Raw genomic sequence first — 26,702 nt, 5'->3', positions numbered from 1 at the left:
TAATGACAAGTGTTCTGACAAAAGCAGCCTATAAGGGTTTTTCACACCTGAAAATGGGCACGGTCGATATACAGATTTTGCAGAGTATAGGCTCATTATAGTAAATTGGTAGGTTAAAACCCTTCTCCAGGTATTGTGAAGAGCTCTGCAGAATCTTGACGCTATCTCAAACATGACATTATCCAAACATTTGCGTCGCTGGGATGTGGTTAGCTATGAAAAGGCTAATGGGGGGGGGGGGGTGCCAAGGTTAACCTTACACAAGCCTGCTCTTGACCAAGTTCGCCATCACAAGCTGAGCTATGGTAAGCCCTGGGCTAGCATCAAGCTGCTATGGTTAGCCCCAAACCAGGACAATACCTATTCTGGGTATTGGCTAACATTAAATCATGAGCGCTTAGGTGCTAGCTCGCTACCGGTTCAACACAAGGCTAATCTGCTAAACATTGAGGATTTAAAAGTCTGAAAAGCCCTTCATTACAGACACATGTTCATTTAGAACTTAACTGAGACAATCTCAGCAGTCAAATCAAGAAAGGGCTCATGAGTTATTCATGGCTAAAGGATATGTGATGCCATGAATGAATACATTAGGAAATAAAATGTCATAACATATCAGACCTGCTGTGCAGTTGGGGGGGGGGGGGGGTCAGGTACTGGGGTACCCATGGAAAGGGTTAATTAAACTTCTCAACCACAGTATAACAAAGTTTCAGAGACTACCACCACAAAGGATTCTAAACACTCAGTGTGAAGCTTTGAGGGTAGATATTTTTTCCTTTCTTTTGGTAGCTAAATATTTAATGATTGATATTTTATTCATAGAAATGTTAACATGTACACACGCTGACACTTGTCACTAGTAAGGAGTGGTGGGATTGGGACCTTTATTATTTGGTGGAATTCACTCTTACCGGCGCGCAACAAATATACTGTGTATGCAAGTAAGAATATAATTAGCTAGAATAATAAACCACCATGCCTTGTAAACCAGGAAGTGTTAACAGAGCCTACCCACCCTCTCCCACCTACTGTCCCTCCCCAAAATAAACAATATTTTTTTTTTTTAAAAGAAGGACAAAAGTTAAGACTGTAGATTCTCTCACTGGCTTCTTCAGTCTTCAAGCCACATGTGTCACCAGTCACTGATGCCATGGGGTTTGGGTGTGCCTTTTGCGCCACCAAGGAGTTGGTTTCTCGGGGTGGGAATCGGCTAGCGTACTCCAAACCCAGGTGCAAATGCACTAGAATGGGTCGGAATACTCACGTCTTCTGTGGGCCTGGCTTGCCTGGTAGGTATAGTTGGTCAGGGGTTTAAACAGACCACGTTTTGGGTTGGCAAATGGAGTGTCAACATATGTTGACTGGGTTGGTGTTATGCGGTCACTGGAAAGCCGTTCCTTGTTCTTCAGACCAGGGTGCTCCCACCTTCGCACAGTAGTTTGGGCATATGAAAATCCTGCATGGTTTGCCACAGTCACACAGATCAGAGAGGTGAATTTACTAGTTGGCTAGTCTTTGCAATTTCCCCCTTCTCCCCATCAACCAAAATTACGTGGGCAGACTTGCATCAGGGTTCCTGGGAGACTTGGGCAACATCCCGATTCTCCACCCTATCCCAAAGAGTGCACTCGTACACTCCCCTCATGGATTTCAAGGGAATGGACTGCTGTGAGGAAGATGGTGAAAACTCTTCCCAGGCATTCTTGCACCAATCCAATGCATGAGTGAACACTTCAGGAGGTTGGAGAATCTGAAAGTAGCCTTGGCTAGCCCGGGGAGTGGAGGGATCCAGATTGAGTTTGTGTGAAGGCGGGGGACCTGTGTGTGGGGGGCTAGTGCAGGTAATCGTCCACAGCAGCGAAGGCGCAGGAGCCACTTCCAGAGTGTGCCATGATGGACAGGCACTGGGCGGCCTGTCCCACAGCCTGGGCCAGAGGGGGCTGCTTGGGCAGGTTATGAGTCTCTGTGGGGGGTAGAAAACAGCTATGTAAGGACTACATATCACTCCAATAGTTAATGCATAACACTCAACACAAAAGTAGCTAAGGACACTGCTGAATGAGTAACTTGGGGTGGGGGTGAGGCTGTATAAGGGCCTTAGTGTGCACATCTTATTAAAATCAATAAAAGACTGAATCAACACCAATTTTAGAGATTCATACATTTCTAACATTGGGCAATGCATTACACATCATATCCATGACATGGGCCTAGTAACTAAGGACACTAAATAAGTCAAGTCAGTTCCACATAGCACACCCATAGGCAACGCATTTCACCGCCACATACACAGTAGCTATGGACACCGCCAAATGACTACTTATTAACCAGGACTCCAATCAAAAAATGACTTCACATTTATGACCACGTTGATAATTAACCGCTCCCTAATTTGTTGACATTTTCAAAGGAAAACGATAACACCCCGGTCAATGCGAAGCTATACAGAATTAGCATTATTGTAATCAAAATGCTAAATTTACAGGGCCAGTTCCCCAGACAGAGATTGAGCCAAGTTCTAGACTAAAAAGCATGTTCAATGGAGATTTTCCATCGAAAGTGCATCTTTAGTCCAAGACTAGTCTTTAAATCGGTGTCTGGGAAACCGCCCCAGAGTGGACAACACTTGACTGCTGGTTGAGAGGCTCTGAAGTGACAGAGGTGGTGGTGTACCTACCTAGAATTGCACTGTTGAGTGTGGAACACACCGGTTCCCTCTGGATAGAGTCCAGCTGGTAGCCCACTGGGCTCGTCCACGGGTCCGAGTAGGCCAGCAGACTGAATGCATCCTACAGAGGGAGATGGGAAGCGATAAGGGACATACAAATAGAGGAGAAAGACAGCCAAGAAGAACAAGAATTTAGAAGAATGTAAAAATCATTGCAGGGAAAAGAACGGGGAAAGGTAGGGTAGGAGAAACAGCTGTTAATGAGAGATGGATGCAGTGAGTCAAGGTACAGTAACCTCAAATTGTACACAAAGTTCAAAATTGACAGATCATACCCTGAACAAAAAGGTAAATGCAACATTTAAAGTATTGGTTCTGTGTTTCATTAGCTGACATACACACAAAAAGTTTGTCAAGTTTGTTTACATCCCTGTTCATGAGCATTTTGTTTTTTGCCAAGATAGGAGTATTTGTCTGTAATGAAAGCCCCTGTGGGGAGAAACTCATTCTGATTGGATGCAGCCATGGGTGGGCATTGCCCCACCCACTTGGGAGCCAGGCCCACCCATGGCTGCACCTCTGCCCAGTCATGTGAAAGCCATCGACTAGGGCCTAATGAATTCATTCCAATTGACTGACTTCCTTATAGGAACTATAATGTAGTAACATTTTTGAAATTGTTCAGTGCGGTAGTGTACTGCTAGAGAAATACTGTTGAGATATTGATGTAGTTATAGGCCAAGTGCAGTGCTGCGTTGTTAGACTTAATGTAGTGTGACGTACACGCAAAACACTCACAGCAAAATGGACATCCAAGGTTTTACAGCCATTACATTGAGCCATTAATCGGACGTTGTTTGAACATAATTGACAGAGTACCTTGAGCATCTTCTTGTTGACCGAGTTCTTGCCGCATTCTCGGCGTAGGTGCTCACTCATGCTCTGGAGCTCCCGGCCAAAGTGGATCATCCTCTCGATGGCTGCCTGGCTTCCCCCACACAGCTGCCTCTTGGACTGGGCTGACTCCACCTCTGTGGACACAGAACCAATCAAACGCGCACGTCACGCGAGGACATAGCATTCAGCCACTCCGAGGGATGGTTTGATAGATACACACCCATTGATTCTTGAATAATAAGTTTTGCCTCATGAGTTTAGCACATCCGTCTTATCATAACAAAAAGATGCACTACTCCATTGTTTAAAAATGGTTGTAAGCTTCAAAAAGTTACAACTATCATGTGGATGTCATGGCCTGTCACTCACCCATGTCTGTGTCACAGTCCTCTGTCTGGGCTCCGTGTTTGGAGGTGCCATTGAAGAAGCCGTTGGAGGAGGACTCGGTCACTCCGTTGGTGAAGTGGTCAACCTCCATGTCCACATCAGTACTGGGAGGGGGGGGGGGGTAAAACAGGAAGTGTGTTTGAGTGGATCCGTTTTAAAGATTAGAAATTATATACTTTATTTTTGACAGACAAAAATAGACAACATTCATACATTTCAACAAACATTGACATCACACTTCCTCAGAGCCACATTTCCAAGTCCCAAAAAAATAATGTGTATTTCAATAAAGCATTTGATTCTTCCATTCTCGTAGATTTGGAATATCATTAGAGTTCTAGTACTTATAATATTGATAACATAAGTTATTAGAACTGCAAGCCGATTTGTAAATCCAAAGTTTTGTTCAGTCCCACTGCAATGTAGTCGAACTTAAACCTGCGTTTTTTTGGTTGCGTGATACGTTGTGTCAATACCTTGTTTTGCAGGTAGAAGTTAACCAGGCTGTGCAAGACTGTCGGTATTGACCGTTTAAAATGTTCTCTAGTGTTGGATGCATGTTGAAGCGTTTACAAGCAACTAGTATTGAGTAGGGTGTTCAGTACATTATAGCCTTGTGCATGTTCCATACCTGGCGTTGGGCTGCTGCAGGCTGTGGCTGCCATTGAGGGAGCTGAGCTCAGCAGCGGAGGCAAGGAGGGCTGGGCCCGGGGGGCAGGGCTTGTGACTGTGGGGGGAGGGTTGGGCCTTACTGGACATCACCCCATTACAACAGCCGCCATCAAATCCTGGGAAGCAACCAGGACAGTCAGATGAAAAACACCATACAAGACACAAAAAGGTGAATGGCAAGCTAAATAAAGTGCACCTTAAGTATGACTAAATTAATTTGATCCAGGACTGGGTCATGTTCATGGATAAGGTTTAGAAACATTTAGCAACAAAAAAGAAATGTAATCCTTTTGGACAAATGCAGGTAGTCCCTCCGTTTGTTAGTGCTCTTCCATTTGGTACCTATTGAACACGCCCCAGGGTCATAGTTATAACAGCACACTGTTGCAAAAACGTTGTGCAAAAAAAAAAAAAAGACCATTTCAAAAAGTACCTTCCTGTTTCGGCCTGTTAAGTGCCTAATGAACACAACCAGATGTGTGAATATACACTGAACAGAAACATAAAATGTAACATGTAAAATGTTCGTCCCATGTTTCATGAGCTGAATGTCCACCAGAGCTGTAGACAGAATTTAATGTTAATTTCTCCCCCATAAACTGCTGCCAACGTCGTTTTAGAGAATTTGGCTGTATGTCCAACCGGCCTCACAACCCCACCAGCCCAGGACCTCCACAACCGGCTTCTTCACCTGTGGGATCACCTGAAACCAGTCACCCGGAAAGCTGATGAAACAGTTTGCACAACCAAAAGAATTTCTGCATAAACCCTCAGTGACGCTCATCTGCGTGCTCGTCCTCACCAGGGTCTTGACCTGACTGCAGTTCGGCGTCGTAACCTACTTCAGTGAGTAAATGCTCACCTTCGATGGCCACTGGAGAAGTGTGCTCTTCATGGATGAGTCGCAGTTTCAACTGTACTGGGCAGATGGCGACAGCGTATGGCACCGTGTGGGAGTGGTTTGCTGATGTCAACATTGTGGAGAGTGCCTCGGGGTGGCAGAGGGGTTATGATATGGGCAGGCATAAACACTACGGACAACGAACACCATTGAATTTTAAATCGATGGCAGTTTGAACGCACAGATACTGGGACGAGGCACATTTCGTCACGCTATTCATCCACCTCATGAGGATCTGTACACAAGTCATAGAAGCTGAATATGTCCCAGTTCATCCATGAATATTCAGACATGTCAACCATTGAGCATGTTTGGGATGCTCTGGATCAAAGTGTACGACAGCGTGTTCTAGTTCCCACCAATATCCAGCAACTTCGCACAGCCTTTGAAGCGTGAGAGAACATTCCACAGGCCAATCAACAGCCTGAGCAACTATGTGAAGGAGATGTCACGCAGCATGAGGCCAATGGTTCTCACACCAGATAGATGCTTTTTAATTAAGGCATCTGTGACTAACCAATGCATATCTGTCATGGGGAATCCAGATTGTTCAGTGTATCATATACCTGTGAGGTAGGCCTGGGAGCCGCTTGCTTTGTGTCTGGGGCTGCTGAAGGGGCGAGGTGAACCTGTGTAGCTGTCCTGGGACTTGGGGCTGCGGCCTCCCAGGCAGCGCACCTCGCTGTCCGTCCCATTCACCATCTCGATGAACTGTCTAACCCTGAGAGACAGTGGGATTAAGTGGACAGGGGGAGGGTTACAAAGATCAGGCCTATCCAATACAACTGTCAAACCATCAACCACCACATTAAAAATACAGCATCAAATACAGATATACCAACAACCAAATATACTTGGCTGCACATCAATGTAGTCTTGCCATTAAAGGGTAAGTTCAGGAATTTACAACCACTTCCAGGGTGAGGAACCATCTAACAAGTTGTAATATCCTGAGCCTCCCCTTAAGAGGTACGGTTCCTAAATGTGCCAATATTGCCTATCCCTTGCAGTCACTCACTTCAGCATAAATAAGAGGTTGGGGTTACTCTCCAGTAGGCTGGGGTACAGCTGTTGGGTGGTCTCAATGGCCTCTCCCATTCTGCCTGACAACACCAGCTTCTGGATCTCTGCAAGCACATTCCATTTACTATCATTCACATATTGGGATGAGACTTAGTGTGGCATGGCATTTCCCCCTTCGTCTCCAAAGGTACGAGAGCGGAAACATTTTAAAGTGTTAGACAATCATTTATTCTAGGCCCATTCCATTTTGGCCCCTGGCCTCTAGGCAAATGTGTCCCTAAGAAATATTGTAATGGCTCCACCTATGCCAACTACCCATCTAGTAAGTTTACATTTTGTGAATATGGCATATAGTTCTAATATACACAATGCAAATACACAAGTCAATGACAGGACACACCCTAAACCCATCTTTCACACAAGCATGACTCACTTTGTCGGTTTTTAATGGAGGCCAGTTCCTCATGCACAGCCTGGTCTGTGGATTTGGCAAAGGCTTCGGCAGTGGCACAGTAACTATGGTGGACCAGGTAGGATGCCACCATTCTGTGGAGACAAAGAGGTAGGAGAAACATAACAGCTCAGAGATATGATATACAGATAACGATATGCTGCTGTTGGGAATTTGGAAATACGAGGTTCAGAGTCAGAAATACCCACTTAAAAAACAAGTTGGAAATTTTGAGATATATATAAAAATTAAAAAAAAAAATGTCAATAATACAAGTCAAACAAGTTGCAAGGGCGGATGGGAAATGTAGTTTCCATTGGTGTGTACAGCTACAAGGGAAGGTACTTACTTCTGGATCATGGACTGCCACTCTCCCTCCCTGTCCCCTATGGGGAACCTGTCGATCTGGGCCTGGATCTTAGTCCGCCACTCGCGCATGTAGTCCTCGATGTCGAACACAAATGGGTGCTGGCCAAAGTTGGCATCCACCACCTCCCCAGGGGTCTGCAGCCCCACTGTGGGGTACAGGTTGGGCTGGGGACACACAAATATACTAAGATGATTTGTTAAATCACAAACTCTTAAAATGTTGGATGCATGGTTCAAACAGATGATCTTTTGTATTTATTTTCATCAAACCACTCAAGGGGAAAAGTTCCATATAGCCTACACCACAAATCAGCGAGTATATAATATAATTTCACAAGCAAGATAGGTCAAGGAGCCAAATTGATACCAGGTTTGCATTCACTAGGAACCAAATGAAACTGGGAGGGACCTACCTGAATGTCCGCTTAAGAAACGTTTGTTCTCCGTTGCAAAACATTTCACTACAGTGCGCAATAATGAACACACTCCAAGACGGGTTGTTTTATAAGGAGCAATGTACTGATAAAACAGCAGAATTTGCCATCTATCAAGAAAGACTACCATTACTTACATTGGGGGGTGCAACTCAATATTAGGACTGTGTTCCTAATGTTTTGTAGACTCAGTGTATATGGCAAAGGTAAACGATCCCGGATAAAATTTACAAAGAGGGGAAGACATAGGACTATCCGTACCAAACTTTCAGATGGGACAAAATGTGCCTGGAAATACAATTTTAAACTGGTTTAGACACGATTCTTCTCCCCCGTGGCTGAGTAGCGACAAATGGCATCTCATATTGGCCTGGAAGAGGTGGCCTTCACTGATATGACCCTTAAACGCTTTGGTGCTATTATTGTCACAATTTCTATTTGCTGCAAAATTGAAAAAGCTGGCGCTTAAAGAAAAATGATTGTCCACTTAACTAATTGAATATGAACCCCCACATTAACTGTAACAGAATATGGAAAAATATGACCTTGACATCCCATAATCCAAACCACCAACTTAATCATTTTAAGTTTGGTCAGACAGTATAACATCAAGGAAACCAAGGAGAGGGAGGGGGGTTATGTAATCATTTGATTGTTTTTTGTACCTGTACCCCCCCCTGAAAAATGACAACTGAATAAAAGGTTGGTCACAAAAAAAGCAGTTCAGGAAATAAAGTGGAAGTCTTGTAATGAGAGTTATACATTGGCATATTCAAAAAATAAAAACAATCATGACCACTCGGGTTGCATTCTCATTCGGCATACTCTGGTAGTTCCCGCCCCGTTTCACGCCTAATGAACATGACCCTGGAGTTAGCAGCGGAGGGATTTCTAAAAGCCTGTTTCATGGTCTAACAGAGAAAAGGTCAGCTCCAGTGGAGTTGACGCACATCACCGTAGAGCCCAGAGAAACATGAATGCTGGCTCGTGGCCAACAGTTTCTGCTCAATGGATTATTGTTTCGGCTAAAGCAGTCGTATTTTATCCTCAAACAAGTGGTCATTCTGCTGGTAGGGGGACAGCGCAGCCAGCGCTCAAACCCCCCCACCTCAGAGTGCAGCGAAAAAGATGCAGACATGTAAATTTCATTATTTTTTTTAGGAACTTTAAAATGGCATAAATTCTTCAGTCTTCACATATTTGTTTTCTATATCAGATCCTCCAGGCAGCAAACACCATTAAAAGTATGCATCGTTTACATTAAAGCTACAGTCTGGGATTTGTGAAGTTGTTCAATTAAAATTCTAGATATTTACCCATTGATTCTTTAAGAATTGAATGCATAAAAGTCTAAATGAAATTAGCACAACTGTCTATCATAAGCCAACATATCACGTTTTATTACTCCATCCATTGTTTACAAACAACGTTGCCGTTTCCAGCTACAATAGTAATTTACAACATTGTCTACACTGTATTACTGATCAATTTGAAGTTATTTTAAATGGGGGAAGAAAAAGTCCTCGTCTTTTAAAAACAAGAACATTTCTAAGTGACCCCAAACTTTTGAACGGTAGTATGCATGTATTACTTCAATTACCTTGACTAACCGGTACCCCCTGCATATAGCCTCGCTATTGTCATTTTACTGCTGCCCTTTAATTACTTGTTTTTGTAGGTATTTCTCTTAAAACTGCTTTGTTGGTTAAGGGCTTATAAGTAAGCATTTCACTGTAAGGTCCTCTGATGTATTTGGTACATGGGACACCATCTCTTGGATATCATGGAATGTTAGTCCATGCAGCTAGAGTGTGACCAATGAATGAGGGGGATTACATTGCCCTAAGCCCATCCCTCAGCTGTGGATCAAAACAAGTGGCAGGGGTGTCGTTTAGTTGTTTCACATCCCAGAATGCAGCTTTTAAAGACAACATGGCCAGTGGGATAATACTTACCGGTAGATCTGTAAAGGCTATTCCTAGAGTACAAGAGAGAAGATAAAAACATCAACATACATTTCTCAATCTCTGACTGAATATCCTATTGTTGGGTACAGGAATGCATGATGCAGCATATCAATTCTATGCAAACCATGGATGTTCAATTGGACAAAATGTTGCCTCTAAAATACATTAAAGGGTGGGATGAAATGTGACATGCAAAGAAAGTATAGAAAAGTGCCTTTACGAGTCAAATTATTCAGACCAGGATGACACAGAACAATATTGTGTATCATGTGTTTTCATGGGGCGTGTTGTTTGATAGTGATATGGTGTAAATAAATAAATTGTTAAAAAATTAAAGGGTGGGGCACACATTGTGTTAGTTCAGAGTGTGTACATTTTCCAGTTCCCAATTCCCCCCCAATAACTCCACAAAATTTAAGCTGTGTCATTCAGTTTAAGTTCCATAATGGATTACTACATTAATTAAATTCATTTTTATGTTCTAGAGCAGGGGTGTTCCATACCTAAGCTGTGGCCATTCTTTGTGTAGAAACAGGTGTTGTTGATGAGGTTGACGCAGCAGCCAATCACGTCACCTGTAGTGAACGTGGGGCCGTAGGGCTGCCCCGTGCCGGAGGAACAGAACGAGTGGCCGTCATCTCCGTGGTAACCATACGAGTGTTTGTCCCAACCTGAGAAAAACCACAGACATTGACGTCACTCTGAAAGATGCCTCGACTTACAAACTGAACAAAAATGTAAGCACAACATAGAAAATCTTGGTCCCATGATTCATGAGCTGAGAAAAATAAAAATAATCCCAAAATGTTCCATATCCACAAAAAGCATATTCCTCACCTGTGCTGGGAACAATAAAAAAACACTACTTTAAAATGTGCAGTTGTCAAAACACGCCTCCAACATTGTTTTAAAGAATTTGGCAGTACGTGCAATTGGCTTCACAACCACATGTAACCATGCAGGGGGAGGAGAGTTGCAGAGGAGTATTTCTGTCTTTAATAAAGCTCGTGGCAAAAAAACCATATTCTAATTGGATGGGCCTATGCCAGCCAGGCCCACCCATGCCAAATCCATAGATTAGGGCCTAATGAATTTATTTTTTACATTGACCGATTTCCTTATATGAAAAGTAATTCAGTAAAATCTTAGAAATTGTTGCATATAATATATATATATATATATTTTTTTTTTCTCAGTATAAGTAGCAATTCTCTATAAGATAATACTTCATTAAACCCCAAAGAGGAAATGTGTTTGCACTAACCATCACACACTAGAAACACTTCACCAATGCACCTCAAACTAAATGTTCAGATTAGAAAGCCTCACAGCAGAAGACGAATATCAGTTTTACACCTGGGTAAACTATAGGCCTATCGATCTGCCACGGCACCGGTTAGATTAGAAGCTCTCATTTCAGTATAGCTTTTAAAACCTAGGACCTAACAATTATGTGCATTATGCTAATTAAGTCTCTGCTATAAAATGTCAAAATAATTGAAGAATGTTCTCATTTGAATTCTCATGCATGTTGGTATTAGGTTTCCTAAGAATTAGCCACGTTCCATTGACACTTGTGGGTCACAAAGCTACTAACAGTTTTATTTAGCAAGTTAGCAACTAGCCATTAGTGATTACTAAGCCATGATCTGGCACTGCTCTGTCTGCTGTTTTATACGACTGCGCTGCATTGCAATGCCGTGGGCCTTCGCCGGGCCCGCCCTGTGTCCTGAAGGGTTACAGGACGCATCTCAAACGGCACCCTATATAGTGGACAACTTCTGACCAGAGCATGTGGGGCACTATGTAGGAAATAGTCTGCTATTTGGGATGCAGGCCCGTGTCAGAGAGAGACACCCTGCACTGCCAGATAACACCCCCCCCCACATGTGACCCTGCCCCAATGGTGTCATGTCAGGACAGAGAATAAGCAGCCTGTCTGGCTTCGAAGGGCACACCCACACGAGTTTGACAATACATACTCAAAGAAAACAGACAATCCACTGAAACACACAAGTGTATGTGCATCACCAGCATGTCTTCCAGACAATAAACACACAAACCAATTCACATAATTCCCCATCACAGACAGGGACAATTCACAAACCAAACGGTTTCAACCCACCCGAAGACCAAGGCAGTGTCAACATTGACACACACAAGCTATAGCTTTCAGAGTCGCCTTACCAGGGAGTCTGTTCATGTTGACACCTTGAGCCGAGAGACCGATACCCATGTACCTGATAAACAGAAAGATAGCAGGGTCAAAATGTGATGATCCGGGCGTGTTAACAGTTTTAGAAAGAATTGGTTCCACTGGCGAAGGATATCTAAACTGCCTCAAGGGATTTTCATCAATCATACCAACATGACACCCTCATGCAAAGGTCAATTCTTAACTGTCCAGAGATGTGATCAGCAATGGAAATCAGGGGTGTTCATTAGTGCACAGCATAACAAAAGTTGAATTGCAAATGAAAAAGTGTGTTGTTTTTTTAGACAAATTCAGGTTGTCCCTCCCTGTTTTTGTTCAGTTTGGTTCCTAGTGAATACACCCTAGGAAAAAGTTTATAGGCCGATTAATGGGTTGGAGTCTAATCTCAGAACCGTTAACTATTACAGGGAACTGATTAGATGACCTTGATTGAACAAAACGTTAACTGTAGACTGATTAGTTAAGTCAAGAGGTTTGCATGGGTAGAGCACAGTGTGCGTAGTGCTCAATTCTGTGCAGCCATCTTACCCATCTCTGCCTTTACTGATGATTTTCACCTCAAAGTAGTAGACCCCGCAGGCAGCTGGGATGGGATGAGTGGCTCGTACGGATGCCGCATCTTTAGGGGTCTTTCCGTGACCTGTGGGTGGATGGAAGCAATGGCATGAATGAAACAAGACACCCTGTAATCAATTCAACGCCTAGCTCTTACCCATAGGCACTGCTTTAGATCTGAAACAATTGGATAGGGGTAAGTAGTATGACAGAAATTCCCCCTGGCCAATCAGACAGCAGCAATTACAACTACCATATTGCTTAAATCAGATCTACTAGAATGCCGAGAGGTGTGGGAATTAAGCATTAGGTGAACAGGAAAGAAAGCTGAGCGAATAGTTCCTTTTGAGGTAGATTGATTTAAAAATATACTTAGTGCAATTAATGTTGAAAAATAATTCCTATGCAGGTTCAACGCTTTAACACAGAACAATTAATAAAAAGTCCCATGATGGTAGTGAATGCTTATCACTTAACCATCATTTATTCACAGTACTTTGAAATATTTACATTTTAATTCATATTTAATTCGAAGTCATCTATAGAACTGCTGCCTATGATAAGAATTACTTCAATGTCGAAGGCAACAGAAGACGAACAGCAGAGGGGCTAATAATCTTGGAGATGGGAAATGAGCCGATAAACCGGGGGGGAGAGTTTGCGGGATTCCACATGGAGGGGCGGATCCCGGTTTGATAGCCATATCTTCTTTCTGAGATGATACCGGGGATTCGGGGTCCGACGGCAATCCTCTTGTCGTCGATACCTGGAGGTGGTCTTGAGGAGGGCCGACCGGGTTCTCCTCCAGGTACGACGACAGCGGCGGACAAACATCTGGGCAGAAGGTACGTCGACCTCTTCCTCCTGCTGATACCCATGGGAACACTCAAATGGAGATAGGCCCGTGGCAGAGCAGGGAAGAGCGTTGCGGGCGTACTTGACCCACACCAGCTGCTGGCTCCAGGAGTTGGGATTGGCGGAGACCAGGCAGCGCAGAGTCGTCTCAAGATCCTATTTGGCTCACTCCGACTGGCCATTGGACTGGGGGTGAAACCCAGAGCACAGGCTGGCCGACGAACCAATGAGGGCGCAGAACGCCTTCCAGAACCAGTGTGAGAACTGAAGCCCCTATCCACGGGCAGTCCATTTGATCTGGAAGTTTGGGGTGAGGAATGAAGTGAGTGGCCTTGGAAAGCCGATTGACCACAGTCAGGATGGTAGTGTTCCCCTCAGACGGGGGTAGACCCTTGACAAACTCCAGGGATATTTTGGGACCAGGGTTGGTGAGGGACAGGCAGTGGTTTTGCTGAAGACCAGACCATGCAGGCGGAGACAAACTCGGCAACATCCGGAACCATCATAGGCCACCAAAAGCGTTGTCGCACGAAGGTCACGGTCTGACGGGAGCCCGGGTGGCAGGCAAGCCTGGAGGAATGGGCCCACTCCAGGATCGCAGAACGAACAGCATCAGGCACAAACATCCGATTATCAGGGCCCCCGCAGGCAGCTGGGATGGGATGAGTGGCTCGTACGGATGCGGCATCTTTAGGGTTCTTTCCATGACCTGTGGGTGGATGGAAGCGATGGCATGAATGAAACAAGACACCCTGTAATCAATTTAGCCACTAGCTCTTACCCATAGGCACTGCTTTAGATCTGAAACAATTGGATAGGCGTAAGTAGTAAGATAGAAATTCCCTCAAGCCAATCAGACAGCAGCAATTACAACTACCATATTGCATAAATCAGATTTACTAGAATGCCGAGCGGTGTGGGAATTCAGCATTAGGTGAACAGAAAAAGTGAAGGTGAATAGTTCCTTTTGAGGTAGATTATATTTTTAAATCACTTAGTAATTATTTTTCAACATTAATTGCACTATGCGGGTTGAACGCTTTAACACAGAACAATTAATAAAAAGTCCCATGATGGTAGTGAATGCTTATCACTTAACCATCATTTATTCACAGTACTTTGAAATATTTACATTCCTTTTTTACATTAATATTTAATTCCAAGTCATCTATAGAACTGCTGCCTATGATTTAAGAAAATTACTTCAATGTCGAAGGTATACTTGTGAATAGCAACTATCATACATTTCAGGTAGATACCTTGAAGCAACTGCTCTATCCCTCTCAATTGGGCATTCTGGCTTCTCGTCTGCCTCACACTAGCCTAACAAAGCAGGCGTAAAATAAACAATTAGACAAGTAGGCCCGCAATGGATTATGATCATTGTAGTTCATAACCATTTTTTCTGCACTAAACTACTGTATGTCGACTATTGGCCTGTTGTGAACTACAACTCCCTGCGTCACACAGTTAAGGTTTGATCTATTTCCTGTAGAGCAATTGCGTGATGTGCGCATTGAGCTCACAGGAAAATATATATATATATATATATCAAGATGTTAAAGTAGTAGTTTCAAAAACGACTGACATTTTGGTTAATTGCCCAGCACAATCTACCCCCAAGTGGGAACCATAAATAAGATTCAGACAGATCATGATGTCGCAGGTACTCACATCTAATTTGGGAAGGGGGACATTTGGCCCATACACTTGCATTTAGGACACCCAGAAAAGTAATTATCATGCACTGTCTGTAAGTCATCAGAAATAATGTCAACCCTGAGAGACCATTCACACCTGTGACACTAGCAACAATAACGATTACCAACAAGTGGAATTTGCGATTCAACTTCAAAATAAGAAGTCCCCCTTGAAACTGAAGAGAACTGATACAACTAGTGGAATAATGCCATAGAGCACGCTAAACAAGGTTGGAATGTTATATAAATTCAAAGGCAGTAAGTAGTTCATTTGACACAAACGTAAAAGCTGTTGAAATCGCACTATGGATGTATTATAACTTTAGAATTGCATTGTGGGCTGTTAGGCCTTACCTATGGATCTTGGGACCATGAAATGGGGCATCGGCCTATTCCGTGACAACACTGAGCTAATGTGGCTCAATTCACATCAGTCCTAGCAGCAACAATGGTGGGATATCCCCCTCCCCAATAGGTACGGCTGTACATGGCAATATGAATGTTCAGTACGTACAAATTGGCTGAATAGAGGTGATTTTCCCACAAGAGCATTGAAGCTAATATTTGTGTGAACTCTTCAGAATTGCAATCTGTGGGTGTCAGAGGAGGCTGATCGCACATTTCATGGTCCCAAGATCCATAGGTAATGCTGTACAACGTGGGGCTGGGCGAAATACCGTATTTTACTATACTGAACAAAACTAAGACGCGCCATGCCAAGTGTTGGTACCATGGGTCATGATCTAAAATAAACAGATAACTGAAATGACCACGTGTAACCACACCAGCCCAGAACCCCCACATCTGGCTTTTTCACATGCAAACTATCTGCGTGCTCGTCGTCCTCAGGGTCTTGACCAGGCTGCAGTTTGGCGTCATAACAGACTTCAGTGGGAAAATGCTCACCTTCAATGGCCACTGGAGAAGTGTGCTCGTCATGGATAAAACCCGGTTTCAACTGTCCCGGGTAGATGACAGACATTTGGGCAAACAGTTTGCTGATGTCAACATTGTGAACAGAGTACCCCATGGTGGCAGTGGGTTTAATGGTATGGGCAGGCACAAGTGACAGACAATGAACACTATTGCATTTTATCTAAGACAATTTTAATGCTCTGACTCCAGTTCACACCAATATCCAGCAACTTCACACAGCCACTGAAGAGGAGTGGGACAACATTCCACAATCAACAGCCTGATCAGCTCTATGTGAAGGCGATATGCAGCACAACACGAGAAATATGGTCACACTTGATACAGACTGGTTTTCAGAGCCACACACCCCTACGGATTAACAAAAAATAAAAAAGTAAAGCATATGTGACCAACATTCACATATCTGTATTACCAGTCAAGTGAAATCCATAGATGAGGGCCGAATTAATTTATTTCAATTGACCGATTTCCATATGAACTGTAATGCAGTAGAATCTTTGAAATTATTGCATGTTCCATTTATAGTTTTGTTCAGTGTACACACAGCTGCACAGACCAGTTTGGGTTTTTACTTGTACAAAAAGGTATGTCAATGTTGATTTTGTTAAATGTCCATTTTTATAGATAACCTAGTTTGCTAGTCTCACTCCCTCTCCTTCCATAAATACCTACGCGCTTCCCACACCAAGCCCCGCCCAGTCACTCGAGCTCTGTCTGCATGGTCAGATGCAACAAGATGGTGACAACGGTGCTAATTTCCACTTTGCTTCCTAATATAAGTCAACAACCCGGTTCCTGGAAAGCAACCGTCCTGTAGGTTTACTAGACATAATCTCGCACACCCGATTCTAGTAATTAGCTGGTTAATAAGCTTAATCAGGTTAGTTACAACTGGGGTTGTAGTGAACACAATATTTGTGCCAACGCTTCAGTTGTGTTCTGTGGGTGACAGTTGGCTGATACACCATTTCACGGAACCAAGATGGGTAACGCTGTACATTGCGTGCCTGGCTACACAGACTCCTTGCTCCAGTCAAATGCAAACACATTCAGGCCGTCTGACTGTTCCAGAAGCCGTTGGGTTGAGCCAGAGAAAGAACACACGTGGGTAAAAAAAATAAAACTAATTATCATTGGCTTTGATACTCTGATTGGTTAGAGACGATCCCGTCGCTGATTACTTTTTGTACAACGCCCTTCGTGCCTTTTGTCACCACAAACGGCTTCAATGATGGCAGTCTTAGACTCAAGTATCTAGCAAAAGATAGCGCAGTAGAATTTAGGGTGAGTCGCCAAGGCACTTTACCCTAATTGCTTCTGTAAGTCCCTCTGGATCATTATTCAACTAGGCGAGTCAGTTCAATTATTTAGAATGACGGCCTACCCCCGCCAAACCCTAACGCTGTGCCAATTGTGCGGCGCTCTATGGGACTCCCAATCATGGCCGGTTGTGATACAATCCTGGAATCAAACCAGGATCTGTAGTGACACCTCTAGCACTGAGATGCAGTGCCTTAGACCGCTGCGCCACTCGGGAGCCCCGCTAAATGTCTGCAAAAAAAAACAAGTCCGGCTAGTACATTGCAATATGAATGTCAATACACACGAACAGGGATACCTAGTCAGTTGCACAACTGAAATCTTTATTCCACATTTAATCCAACACCTCTGAATCAGAGGCCTTAATCGTCGGCGGAGATTGCGCAAATGTATAAAACAAATCTCAAAAAAGGGGATCATTGTTTACGATTTTCAGCAGGCTAGTCATGTGGCCCTATTAAAAAAAACAACAATGGTTAGCCCACATGAGGAGACCACTAATGAGGTGTGGGAGAATATTATTTATATATGTTTTGTGGGGAGGGTTATAGGTGCCCTTGAATTCAATTGCGAACCAAGCAAGAGTCCGTTGTGTAGTGGTGTTTCTATACTGTACAGTGTAGCCTACATGTGACGGCAGAGTCTTCATTAACACCCACCTGATCGATACTGTGCAACTCATCAGGACATTCTGCCAGCTCGACCCACTTCGCATTCAACATTCATTTGGGAAGGTTGTTTTGGGAAAGCCATTAGAATTGTTCATTCAAAACAGCGCAAGATGACCGAATTAGGCTTTGGAAAGATTTCGGACCAAAAAGTAGTTCTGGTTTAAATATCCATTGTTAACTTATCTACCAGTAAATGCTACACTACATGACCAAAAGTATGTGGACATCTGCTTATCGAACATGGACATTCATATGGAGTTGGTCCCACCTTTGCTGCCATAACAGCCTCCACTCTTCTAGGAAGGCTTTCCACGAGATGTTGGAACATTGTTGCGGGGACTTGCTTCCATTCAGCCACAAGAGCATTAGTGGGGATGGGCACTCATGTTGGGCGATTAGGCCTGGCTCGCAGTCATTGCTCCAATTCATCCCAAAGGTGTTGAGATCAGAGCTCTGTGCAGGCCACCAGTCAAGTTCTTCCACACTGATCAACAAGTTTTATTTTTTTACCTTTATTTAACTAGGCAAGTCAGTTAAGAACAAATTCTTATCTTCAATGACGGCCTAGGAACAGTGGGTTAACTGCCTGTTCAGGTGCAGAACAACAGATTTTGTACCTTGTCAGCTCGGGGATTTGAACTTGCAACCTTCCGGTTACGAGTCCAACGCTCTAACCAAGTAATTTCTGTATGGACCTCGCTTTGTGCATGTGGGCATTGTCATGCTGAAACAGGAAAGGTCCTTCCCCAAACTGTTGCCACAAAATTGGAAGCACAGAATATTGTTGTATGCTGGAGCGATAAGATTTCACTTGACAAACCATAAAAACAACCCCAGACCATTATTCCTCCACTAAACTTCACAGTTGGCACTATGCATTGGGGCAGGTAGCGCTCTCCTGGCATTCACCAAACTCAGATTAGTCTGCAAGACTGCTAGATGAAGTGTGATTAAATCACTCCAGAGAAAGAAATTCCATTGCGCCAGAGTCCAATGGCGGCAAGCTTTACGCCACACCAGCCGACGCTTGGCATGGTGTTCTTAAGCTTGTGTGCGGCTGCTCAGCCATGGAAACCCGTTTCATGAAGTTCCTGACGAAGTTGTTGTGCAGAAGTTGCTTCCAGAGGCACTCTGTAGTGAGTGTTGCAACAGGACTTTTACACACTTACAGCACTTGGCGGTCCCGTTCTGAGCTTGTGTGGCCTAACTCTTTGCGGCTGAGCCGTTGTGAAATGTCTAGGTGCAACTTCACAATGACATCACTTCCAGTTGACCGGGGCAGCTCTAGCAGGGCAGGAATTTGACTTGTTGGAAAGGTGGCATCCTATGACGGTGCCACGTTGAAAGCCAATGAGCTCTTCAGTAACGCCGTTCTATTGTCAATGTTTGTCTATGGAGATTGCATGATGTGCCTGAAATAGCCGAAACTACTGATTTGAAGGGGTGTCGACACAAAAAGTTGTGTATATCACAAATCTAAAAGTCTTTCCTACCTACCCTATTGCTGTCATTCTTCTGTGAGCTGCTCCACAAAAGAACCACTTGAGAGCTACGTGACAGTTTGGTTATGTAGATTATTTTGAGCGGGACAATGTTCCCTCATTTTTTGCTGGGTGCAAACTTGAACGTGGTGAAAATTGCACACTCTTGCACATGTTTACTGTGAACAGGCTGTACCAGCTTTAAGTTAGTTTTAACAGTGGTCAAGTAGGCTACTGGCCATTTGATCATAATGTAGGACTGTCAGAGTGGCCTACCATCAAAAAGAATTTAGAACATTCATCCCATAATATTTTACCATGTTCAGCCTACAGTAGCAGCAAATGTCTCGTGTTCAATGTAGGCCTACGTTCCATGAGACTTTTTAAAAGTGATTGACAACCTGTTTATCCATTTGTCCTTCAGACAAGGTGACTGAATGCGTTTGATGCAAGAAGACACTTTATAAAAACACAATTATTCCATTATCAGAGAATCAGACCATGTATGCTACCCTCTTGCCTATTGGCTACTTAGCTTATACAAAATTCAACTGACCCTTTCAGACAAAAAAAAAAAAAAAAAAAAAAAAAAAAGCTCTTTAGGGGCGGCAGGTATCCTAGTGGTTAGAGCGTTGGGCCAATAACCGAAAAGTTGCTAGAGCGAGTACACAAGCTGACATGGTAAAAAAAAAAAAAAAAAAAAAAAAAAAAGTCTGTCGTACTGCCCCTAACCAAGGCAGTTAACTCACTGTTCCTAAGCCGTCATTGAAAATAAGAATTTGTTCTTAATCCACCTGGCGTGTCAGATTTCAAAAAAGCTTTTCAGCGAAAGCACTCCAATCGTTTATTTAAGGACATCTCTCTCAGTAGACAAAACATTAAACAGCTAGCAGCCAAGTAGATTGGTCACGAAAGTCAGAGAAGCAATAAAATGAAACGCTTACCTTTGATGATCTTGGGATGTTTGCACTCACGAGACTCCGTTACACAATAAAATGATCCTTTTGTTCCATAAAGATTATTTTATATCCAAAATACCTCCATTTGGTTGGTGCGTTATTTTCAGAAATCCACAGGATCGAGCGGTCAAGACCGGGCAGACAAATTCCAAATAGTATCCGTAAAGTTCATAGAAACATGGCAAACGTTTTTATTTTAATTTTATAATCAACCCTCAGGTTATTTTTACAATATATAAATCGATAATATTTCAACCGGGACTATAGCTTCTTCGATAGGAGAGAGAAAATGTCTGCTCTAAGCTGTTGCACATGCATAACACTGCATGACGCGATGTAATCTCTCTCATTTTTCTAAATAAAAGCCTGAAACCATGTCTAAAGACTTCACACCATGGGGAATCTGGTTGGTATCCCTTTAAATGGAGCGAAGGCAGGCTATGGAATAGAGAGCTTTCAGGAAAAACAGCACTTCCGGATTGGATTTGGTTAACTGACTTGCCTAGTTAAAAGGTTAAAAACGTTTCTTTTACCTGACTCGCTTTTCAAAGATAGCTGGAAATGCACACAATGTGTTCTTGTAGGAAGCAATCCCTCCCCCATTGCTGACTACTAATGATCTATAACTGGGCTAATAACTCACTAACTAGCGAAAGATATGAACAAATGTGCGCAAGTGGCTACATGCAGCTCTCGCTTTGATCTCAAAACAAGCTCACCTACTCCCGACCACTCATGCTGTAAACAGTCCAGTTCAAAGTGAATGGCACAGATCCATATATGGCAATGGTCTATTTGCATATTGGCCTACTGCAGCATTGATTGGTTATGGCGCACGGGCCTGTGTAGAGTATGGGCCTGTGTAGAGTACGGGCCTGTGTAGAGTACGGGCCTGTGTAGAGTACGGGCCTGTGTAGAGTACGGGCCTGTGTAGAGTACGGGCCTGTGTAGAGTACGGGCCTGTGTAGAGTACGGGCCTGAGTGGTGCCTGTCAATGCAATAGAATCCAACGCTAATGCGTTCTGCCTACCACAAAATCTATCGCAAAGTTTGTTTTGTTGCATTGAAAGTGGCTAATATTGTGTTGAGTCGATCAATTGCGAGTTAAGGGAAGCGTTGATAGTGTTAACAGGGGAGGAATGTAGAAAGTTGAATGAAGTTCACTCTTGCTTGTCTGCGTGGGCTGATATTTCTTCTGAGTGGAACTTTGCGCACGTGCGCAGCTTAGAGGTTACATTGTACATAAACTAACAGCTTTTGGAACAGACTTTTCTCAATTATATAGCCTAGATTGAAAATAGCATGATGGATGATTGACTTGCCCAGATGGTTTCCAAAACCTACCTGGGCCAGCAGCCCATGTCAAGCCCTGCAAGATCCATAGGTAGGCTATACAGTGCATAGTCTACAGGTATGCATGTAATGTAATTCTGAAGTCGAATACTTCCACAGTGCGATTTCAGTTGTCAAATTAACTACATTGTCTTTTGTTGAATTTATATAAAATGCAAACCTTACTTGCACTAGATGCTAAACATGGCATTATTCCACTATTTGTATCCCCCAGTTTCAATGGGGGAATATGATTTAAGGCATACCGCAAATTCCACTATTGTGGGCCAACTCTGCGAAAATCTCACTCCAGCAGGTGGTGTTTTTGTTGTTTGGCCCACCAAGAATGGAGTTTTATATGGAGGTCAATGAGTGTTGAATTTGGTCAACAACAAAGAATGTATGTCTTATTTGCTACATGAGGTTTATTTGATCTAATAGAAGTTTCATATTGCTTAAGTGGTTACAAGTGTACTGCTAAGTAAGGACACGTGACATCCCGGCAACATTGAGAACTTTATCGGAGTTGTCTTGAGATGACTATTCATGGCATGAGGCTAGTAGTATAGCATCCGTCGCCATTGAATACAGGTGGTTGAAAACAACCATCATTGAATATTTAAAAAAGGATTACAATAATGAGATGTATCCACCAACAAAGTAAGGATAGGCGGGAGCTAGACAACCCGCCATGTGGTCAACGACTCCCATTGTTTGGGCGAAGAGACATGCATCTTGTCAGTATATTTATAATCTTTGGCCCACCCATCCCTGTGAACATAATCACATAACCTAAAGTGTCAGTCTCAAGTGACCAGTTGTCAGCCAAGTGTGGTTTAAAGTTTGCACTATGCCTGCCTGGCTGATGAATCATGGAGCCAGGGTTCCGGTATAGAAACACAGTTGACTGCTCCTACAGTTTTGCGTCAGTTCTGGCCCAGAAAGACAATTTCCATAGAAGTCAGATTTGAAAATTCCTAATAAGGACAGTTGTCACCTTTGTGCACAAAACATTCATTGAATAATTCAAATTGTCACAGAGGCTTATTTCCCGTTTGTTAAACTCTAATAATTAGCCTAATTTCAGTTTGTGACAAAGCAAACTAGTGTAGATAATCATTGGACCATCTAAACCACTGAAATATATTTTCCATAACCAAAAATATGGTATTTTCAGCTGTTGTACAAAACAGAAAGAAGCAAAAAATTAAACTTAATGTGAAGCATATAAATAGAGCACAGAACAGAGCTACAGCTTTTTAGACATGCTTTCAATGAGAATGACAGATCTGTAAGTCATTTCTTTGTCAATTTAGTCAGGTGGCCCAGAAAAAAACATTGCAGATCTAACATTTTACATTCATCCAATGTCTGCCAATGTTTTTGGATGACATCGTGGCTGCTCCCTGTGCGCACCGAGTTCAAGTGCGCATGTCAAGTTAGTCTGCGTAAACCGGATATAAAACGGTCCATGAATCGGCATATGCAAACGCGAATAGATTACGTTGAAAACGAAAAGGTCAGGCATAAGTCTAGATCTTTTTCATATTATAACCTCAGTGGTCTGTATAACCACAAGAGGATGTGTAAAGCCATGATGTTCTCTAGACACATCACATAATATGAAGAGATTGTTTAAAGGGTAAAATGCATGGCCTACACACCCAGAAAGGAAATACACTGTTACACCTTGATGTAGTAGGCCTACATCAAACACTGGGGAAAATACCTTTAGTTGGTTGAGGTACAAAGCAAGAGCCTTGATTTTCACTCCAGCCATTGACTTCCACCATGACATAGCAACCGATTGAATAATAGTATTTGCCACCAATATGACCTAATATAGGGTATACAGATCCGAAATGGGTAGTGCTAAAGAAGCATTTCTAGGCGAGCTAGCTAACTTTAGGCCTATAGCTAGACGACAGCCTACACGGGATAAGGGCTTTGCCTTTAGGTGTCTTTTGTTTTGTCGGCTTGACAAAGCTAGCTTGCTGATTTGTGCCAATTTAACTAGTTGCTTAACTCGTAGATTAATTCATTTGTGAACCCTGGGCCCTTGATAAATAAATAAAAAACAAGCTAGCAGTAGGCCCTGCCCTTATAAATCAGTTAGCCTAATCAGCTAGGGTTACGGGAGGTTTTGGCCGGGGTAGGCCGCCATTGTAAAATAAGAACTGGTTCTTAACTGACTTGCCTAATTAAATGAATGTCAAATAAAAATGACAAATCGGCGATTGCGACATGTTTATTTCCGGACCTGGTCGAGTCCATCTATGCTAAACAGCTGGAAAACAAAGAAACGTGCCAGTTATGTAGCAAGGTACAACTGACATGTCAATTATGTTTAAAAAAAAATCTAATTATCAACTGTTGCTAGCTTTGACAGACAGTTGTTAGCTAAGACTGCAGTTCGTCTAACTGGAAAGCTCGCTGGCGTAACGTTGCTACTTAACGTTCTTGTTTTGGCTGGGGATTTCGCCAGCTGGTTTACAAGACAGCGCATTTTTGTTAATCATTACCTAGTTACCAACCTAACATTAGCTTGACTGTTGTTTGCAGCCAACTAGTGCTGTCAATTCGTTTTGAGAGCGATAACTACTAAGATTAGCTGCAAACGTTGGCTAGCCTAGGTAACGTAGCTAGCTAAGAGTACGGCTAGCTAGCCACTGACATGTAACCGCAGCAAAGTAAGCGGATGACACTAGCTAACGTTAGCACTCACATTTAATTTCATTCACGCGTCATAGATAGTTACCTTTGTAGTGCACTCGAAGATTGTTCTGAGAGAGGCCAATGTAACTGAATTTGTCCTTCGGGCTCCAGGATCGAGGAAGCGGGGTTTCAAGTTCGTTTACCGCTGGATAGAGCCGTCTGAGTTGCTGGTTGAGCTCATTTTCCTGCTCGTTCAGAGCCGAGTCTCCGTGAACAACAACCGACATAAGAAACCCACAGCCCGATGACTGTCCCGACATGTCGAACAAACGGGTTTATTTAAGTTAAAGGCGTGTCAGCCACCGATTCAAACAACTTAACTATAAGTCAAACGCCTCCACAAACTGTCAAGTATTTTAAAAGCTAACGCTGTTCGCTAATGCTAGCCACAAAACAAGCTAGCAAACTAAATACGCGTATTGCAAAAATGGCTCAATATCTGACATCCGCTAAACACATAAAACGACCAAATTTAACGAAGAAAACCCATCTCACTAAAGCGTTTTGGAGACAAACTGAAAATATACGACACGATTTATCTCGCAGATATGATTAGAGCTGGTAGACATCGACAAAGTATGGCTAACCTCGATCTTTTGTTTGTTGTCGGTGCTAATCCACACATTTGATTGGTTTAGAGGAGGTCCAGTCACATTTCCTTAAGGACTGGGAAGTACATGCTCAGACACATAACAAACAGCAATGTATCCCTCAATGTTCTACCAGAGGTTCTATCACAAAGTTTAGTTCTATCCTCACAATGTTCTCAACAGTTTATTATATTTAGGCCAATTGATCTGCAGAAACCCCAACTCTATATGAAGTAGTTTTCTCTTGGAAAATGGTAAAGTAGTTCAATTGTAATTTCTTCATCAAATAGGGTAGCTAATGCAATACAAGGAATGACTGTAGGAAGTGGGGTAAATTGAGGTCTAGTCCTACATTTCCATCACTGTGTAAAATGAAAAAGTTATATAAATGAATAAAGAATTGAACGAAAATCATTCATACATTTAACACTGTGGTCACACAAATTAAATAAAAATCTATATAATAATCACCTAATAATGCAAATCCAAGTTGAAACCAGCTCACCTACCACATTTCTCAAATGCTGTCATCCCCCAAGATGATTAGGCCAACTCTTCCTACACAACAGAGATACTTTCACAATTTGCAGCTCGTTTACATTTGGTTTACAGTGAATCTCTTTGAAGCTAGTATTAACTGTGGCTTAATGTAGTCTAACTGTCCCGAGTCTGACTAAATGAAACCTGGATTCAGGGGCGTCATGCACCCATTATTTTAGAGGTGGTACACGAAGTACATGAGGATGGACGGGAGGTGGCCCAGGTGACCCCCCCACTCCTCCGGATGTAGGAGAATTTCAAACACCTGAAACACCTATTTTTCTGCATAGGTTATCTCAGCATACCTCTTTACCTGTTCAATTGCTCTTTACCTTGCTAGCAGGCATGACAGCTTAGGCACAGATCAAAATTTACTGTTGGGGGGCTGGTCCAGGTGTAAAAAAAAATGCACCCCCTCCTGAACATTAGATATTTTCACATGATCCTCCCCTTCTACTGTAAAATAAATGTAACACCCTCCCCCCTCATAGAATGAACTATAAAATAATGTTTGCGACCAAAAGTAATAATAGTTGCGACCCTTTGTTTATAAGCATGGATATCAACTTTGCCACTTCAGCATGCTTTTGTGGCACAGTCGATGCCATGCAGGGCTACGGGCCAGAAGGTTGAGGGTTTTCCGACCACTACTGTCCCTCATTACACTTCGATCAGAGCCAGCTGCAGAAAATTATCAGCTAGGGGTAAATCAGATTTTCATCATTTTGATGCCATATTTATAATTATATAAAATATATGCAACACATTTTCTACCAACAGGTTTCTGTGCAAATGCACCACACAACCAACAAACAAAGCATACCGATTTCAGGCACTTCAATCATCACAATAAATAGACAATCTCAAGAAACAGAAAATACATCTGACCAAACCTTGTAGAATTACCCAGTATCGAAGGCTTGGCTTGACAATCTCTGAATGTCATTAAACTTTTTGGTGTTTTGTAGGAGATGTCTCTTTCTATTCATCAATTCGCTGCTTCACAGTTTGAATTGATTGATTGGTTTTATGTGTCAGTAAAAAAAAACATATATACACAA

At 42.8% G+C, this 26,702-nt stretch overlaps 1 protein-coding gene across 1 annotated transcript; it reads right to left on the bottom strand.

Moving 5' to 3' along the window:
* Window positions 1–867: 867 nt before the first annotated feature.
* On the bottom strand, window positions 868–25,122 carry ranbp9 (RAN binding protein 9). The gene is made up of 14 exons (XM_064942771.1): window positions 24,555–25,122; window positions 12,516–12,627; window positions 11,960–12,012; window positions 10,276–10,443; window positions 9,761–9,783; window positions 7,352–7,536; window positions 6,985–7,097; window positions 6,547–6,655; window positions 6,095–6,249; window positions 4,587–4,743; window positions 3,938–4,059; window positions 3,551–3,702; window positions 2,681–2,792; window positions 868–1,966 (listed from the first exon to the last, which is right to left on the bottom strand). The coding sequence occupies exons 1-14, from the start codon at window positions 24,769–24,771 to the stop codon at window positions 1,836–1,838; spliced, it is 1,809 nt and encodes a 602-aa protein (XP_064798843.1). The 5' UTR covers window positions 24,772–25,122; the 3' UTR covers window positions 868–1,835.
* Window positions 25,123–26,702: the final 1,580 nt, after the last annotated feature.

Source organism: Oncorhynchus masou, chromosome 3 (genome assembly GCF_036934945.1).
Source record: "Oncorhynchus masou masou isolate Uvic2021 chromosome 3, UVic_Omas_1.1, whole genome shotgun sequence".
NCBI classification, from domain to species: Eukaryota; Metazoa; Chordata; class Actinopteri; order Salmoniformes; family Salmonidae; genus Oncorhynchus; species Oncorhynchus masou.
Note: the sequence above shows the minus strand (reverse complement) of the source record. Positions and strands in the feature narration are given on the sequence as shown.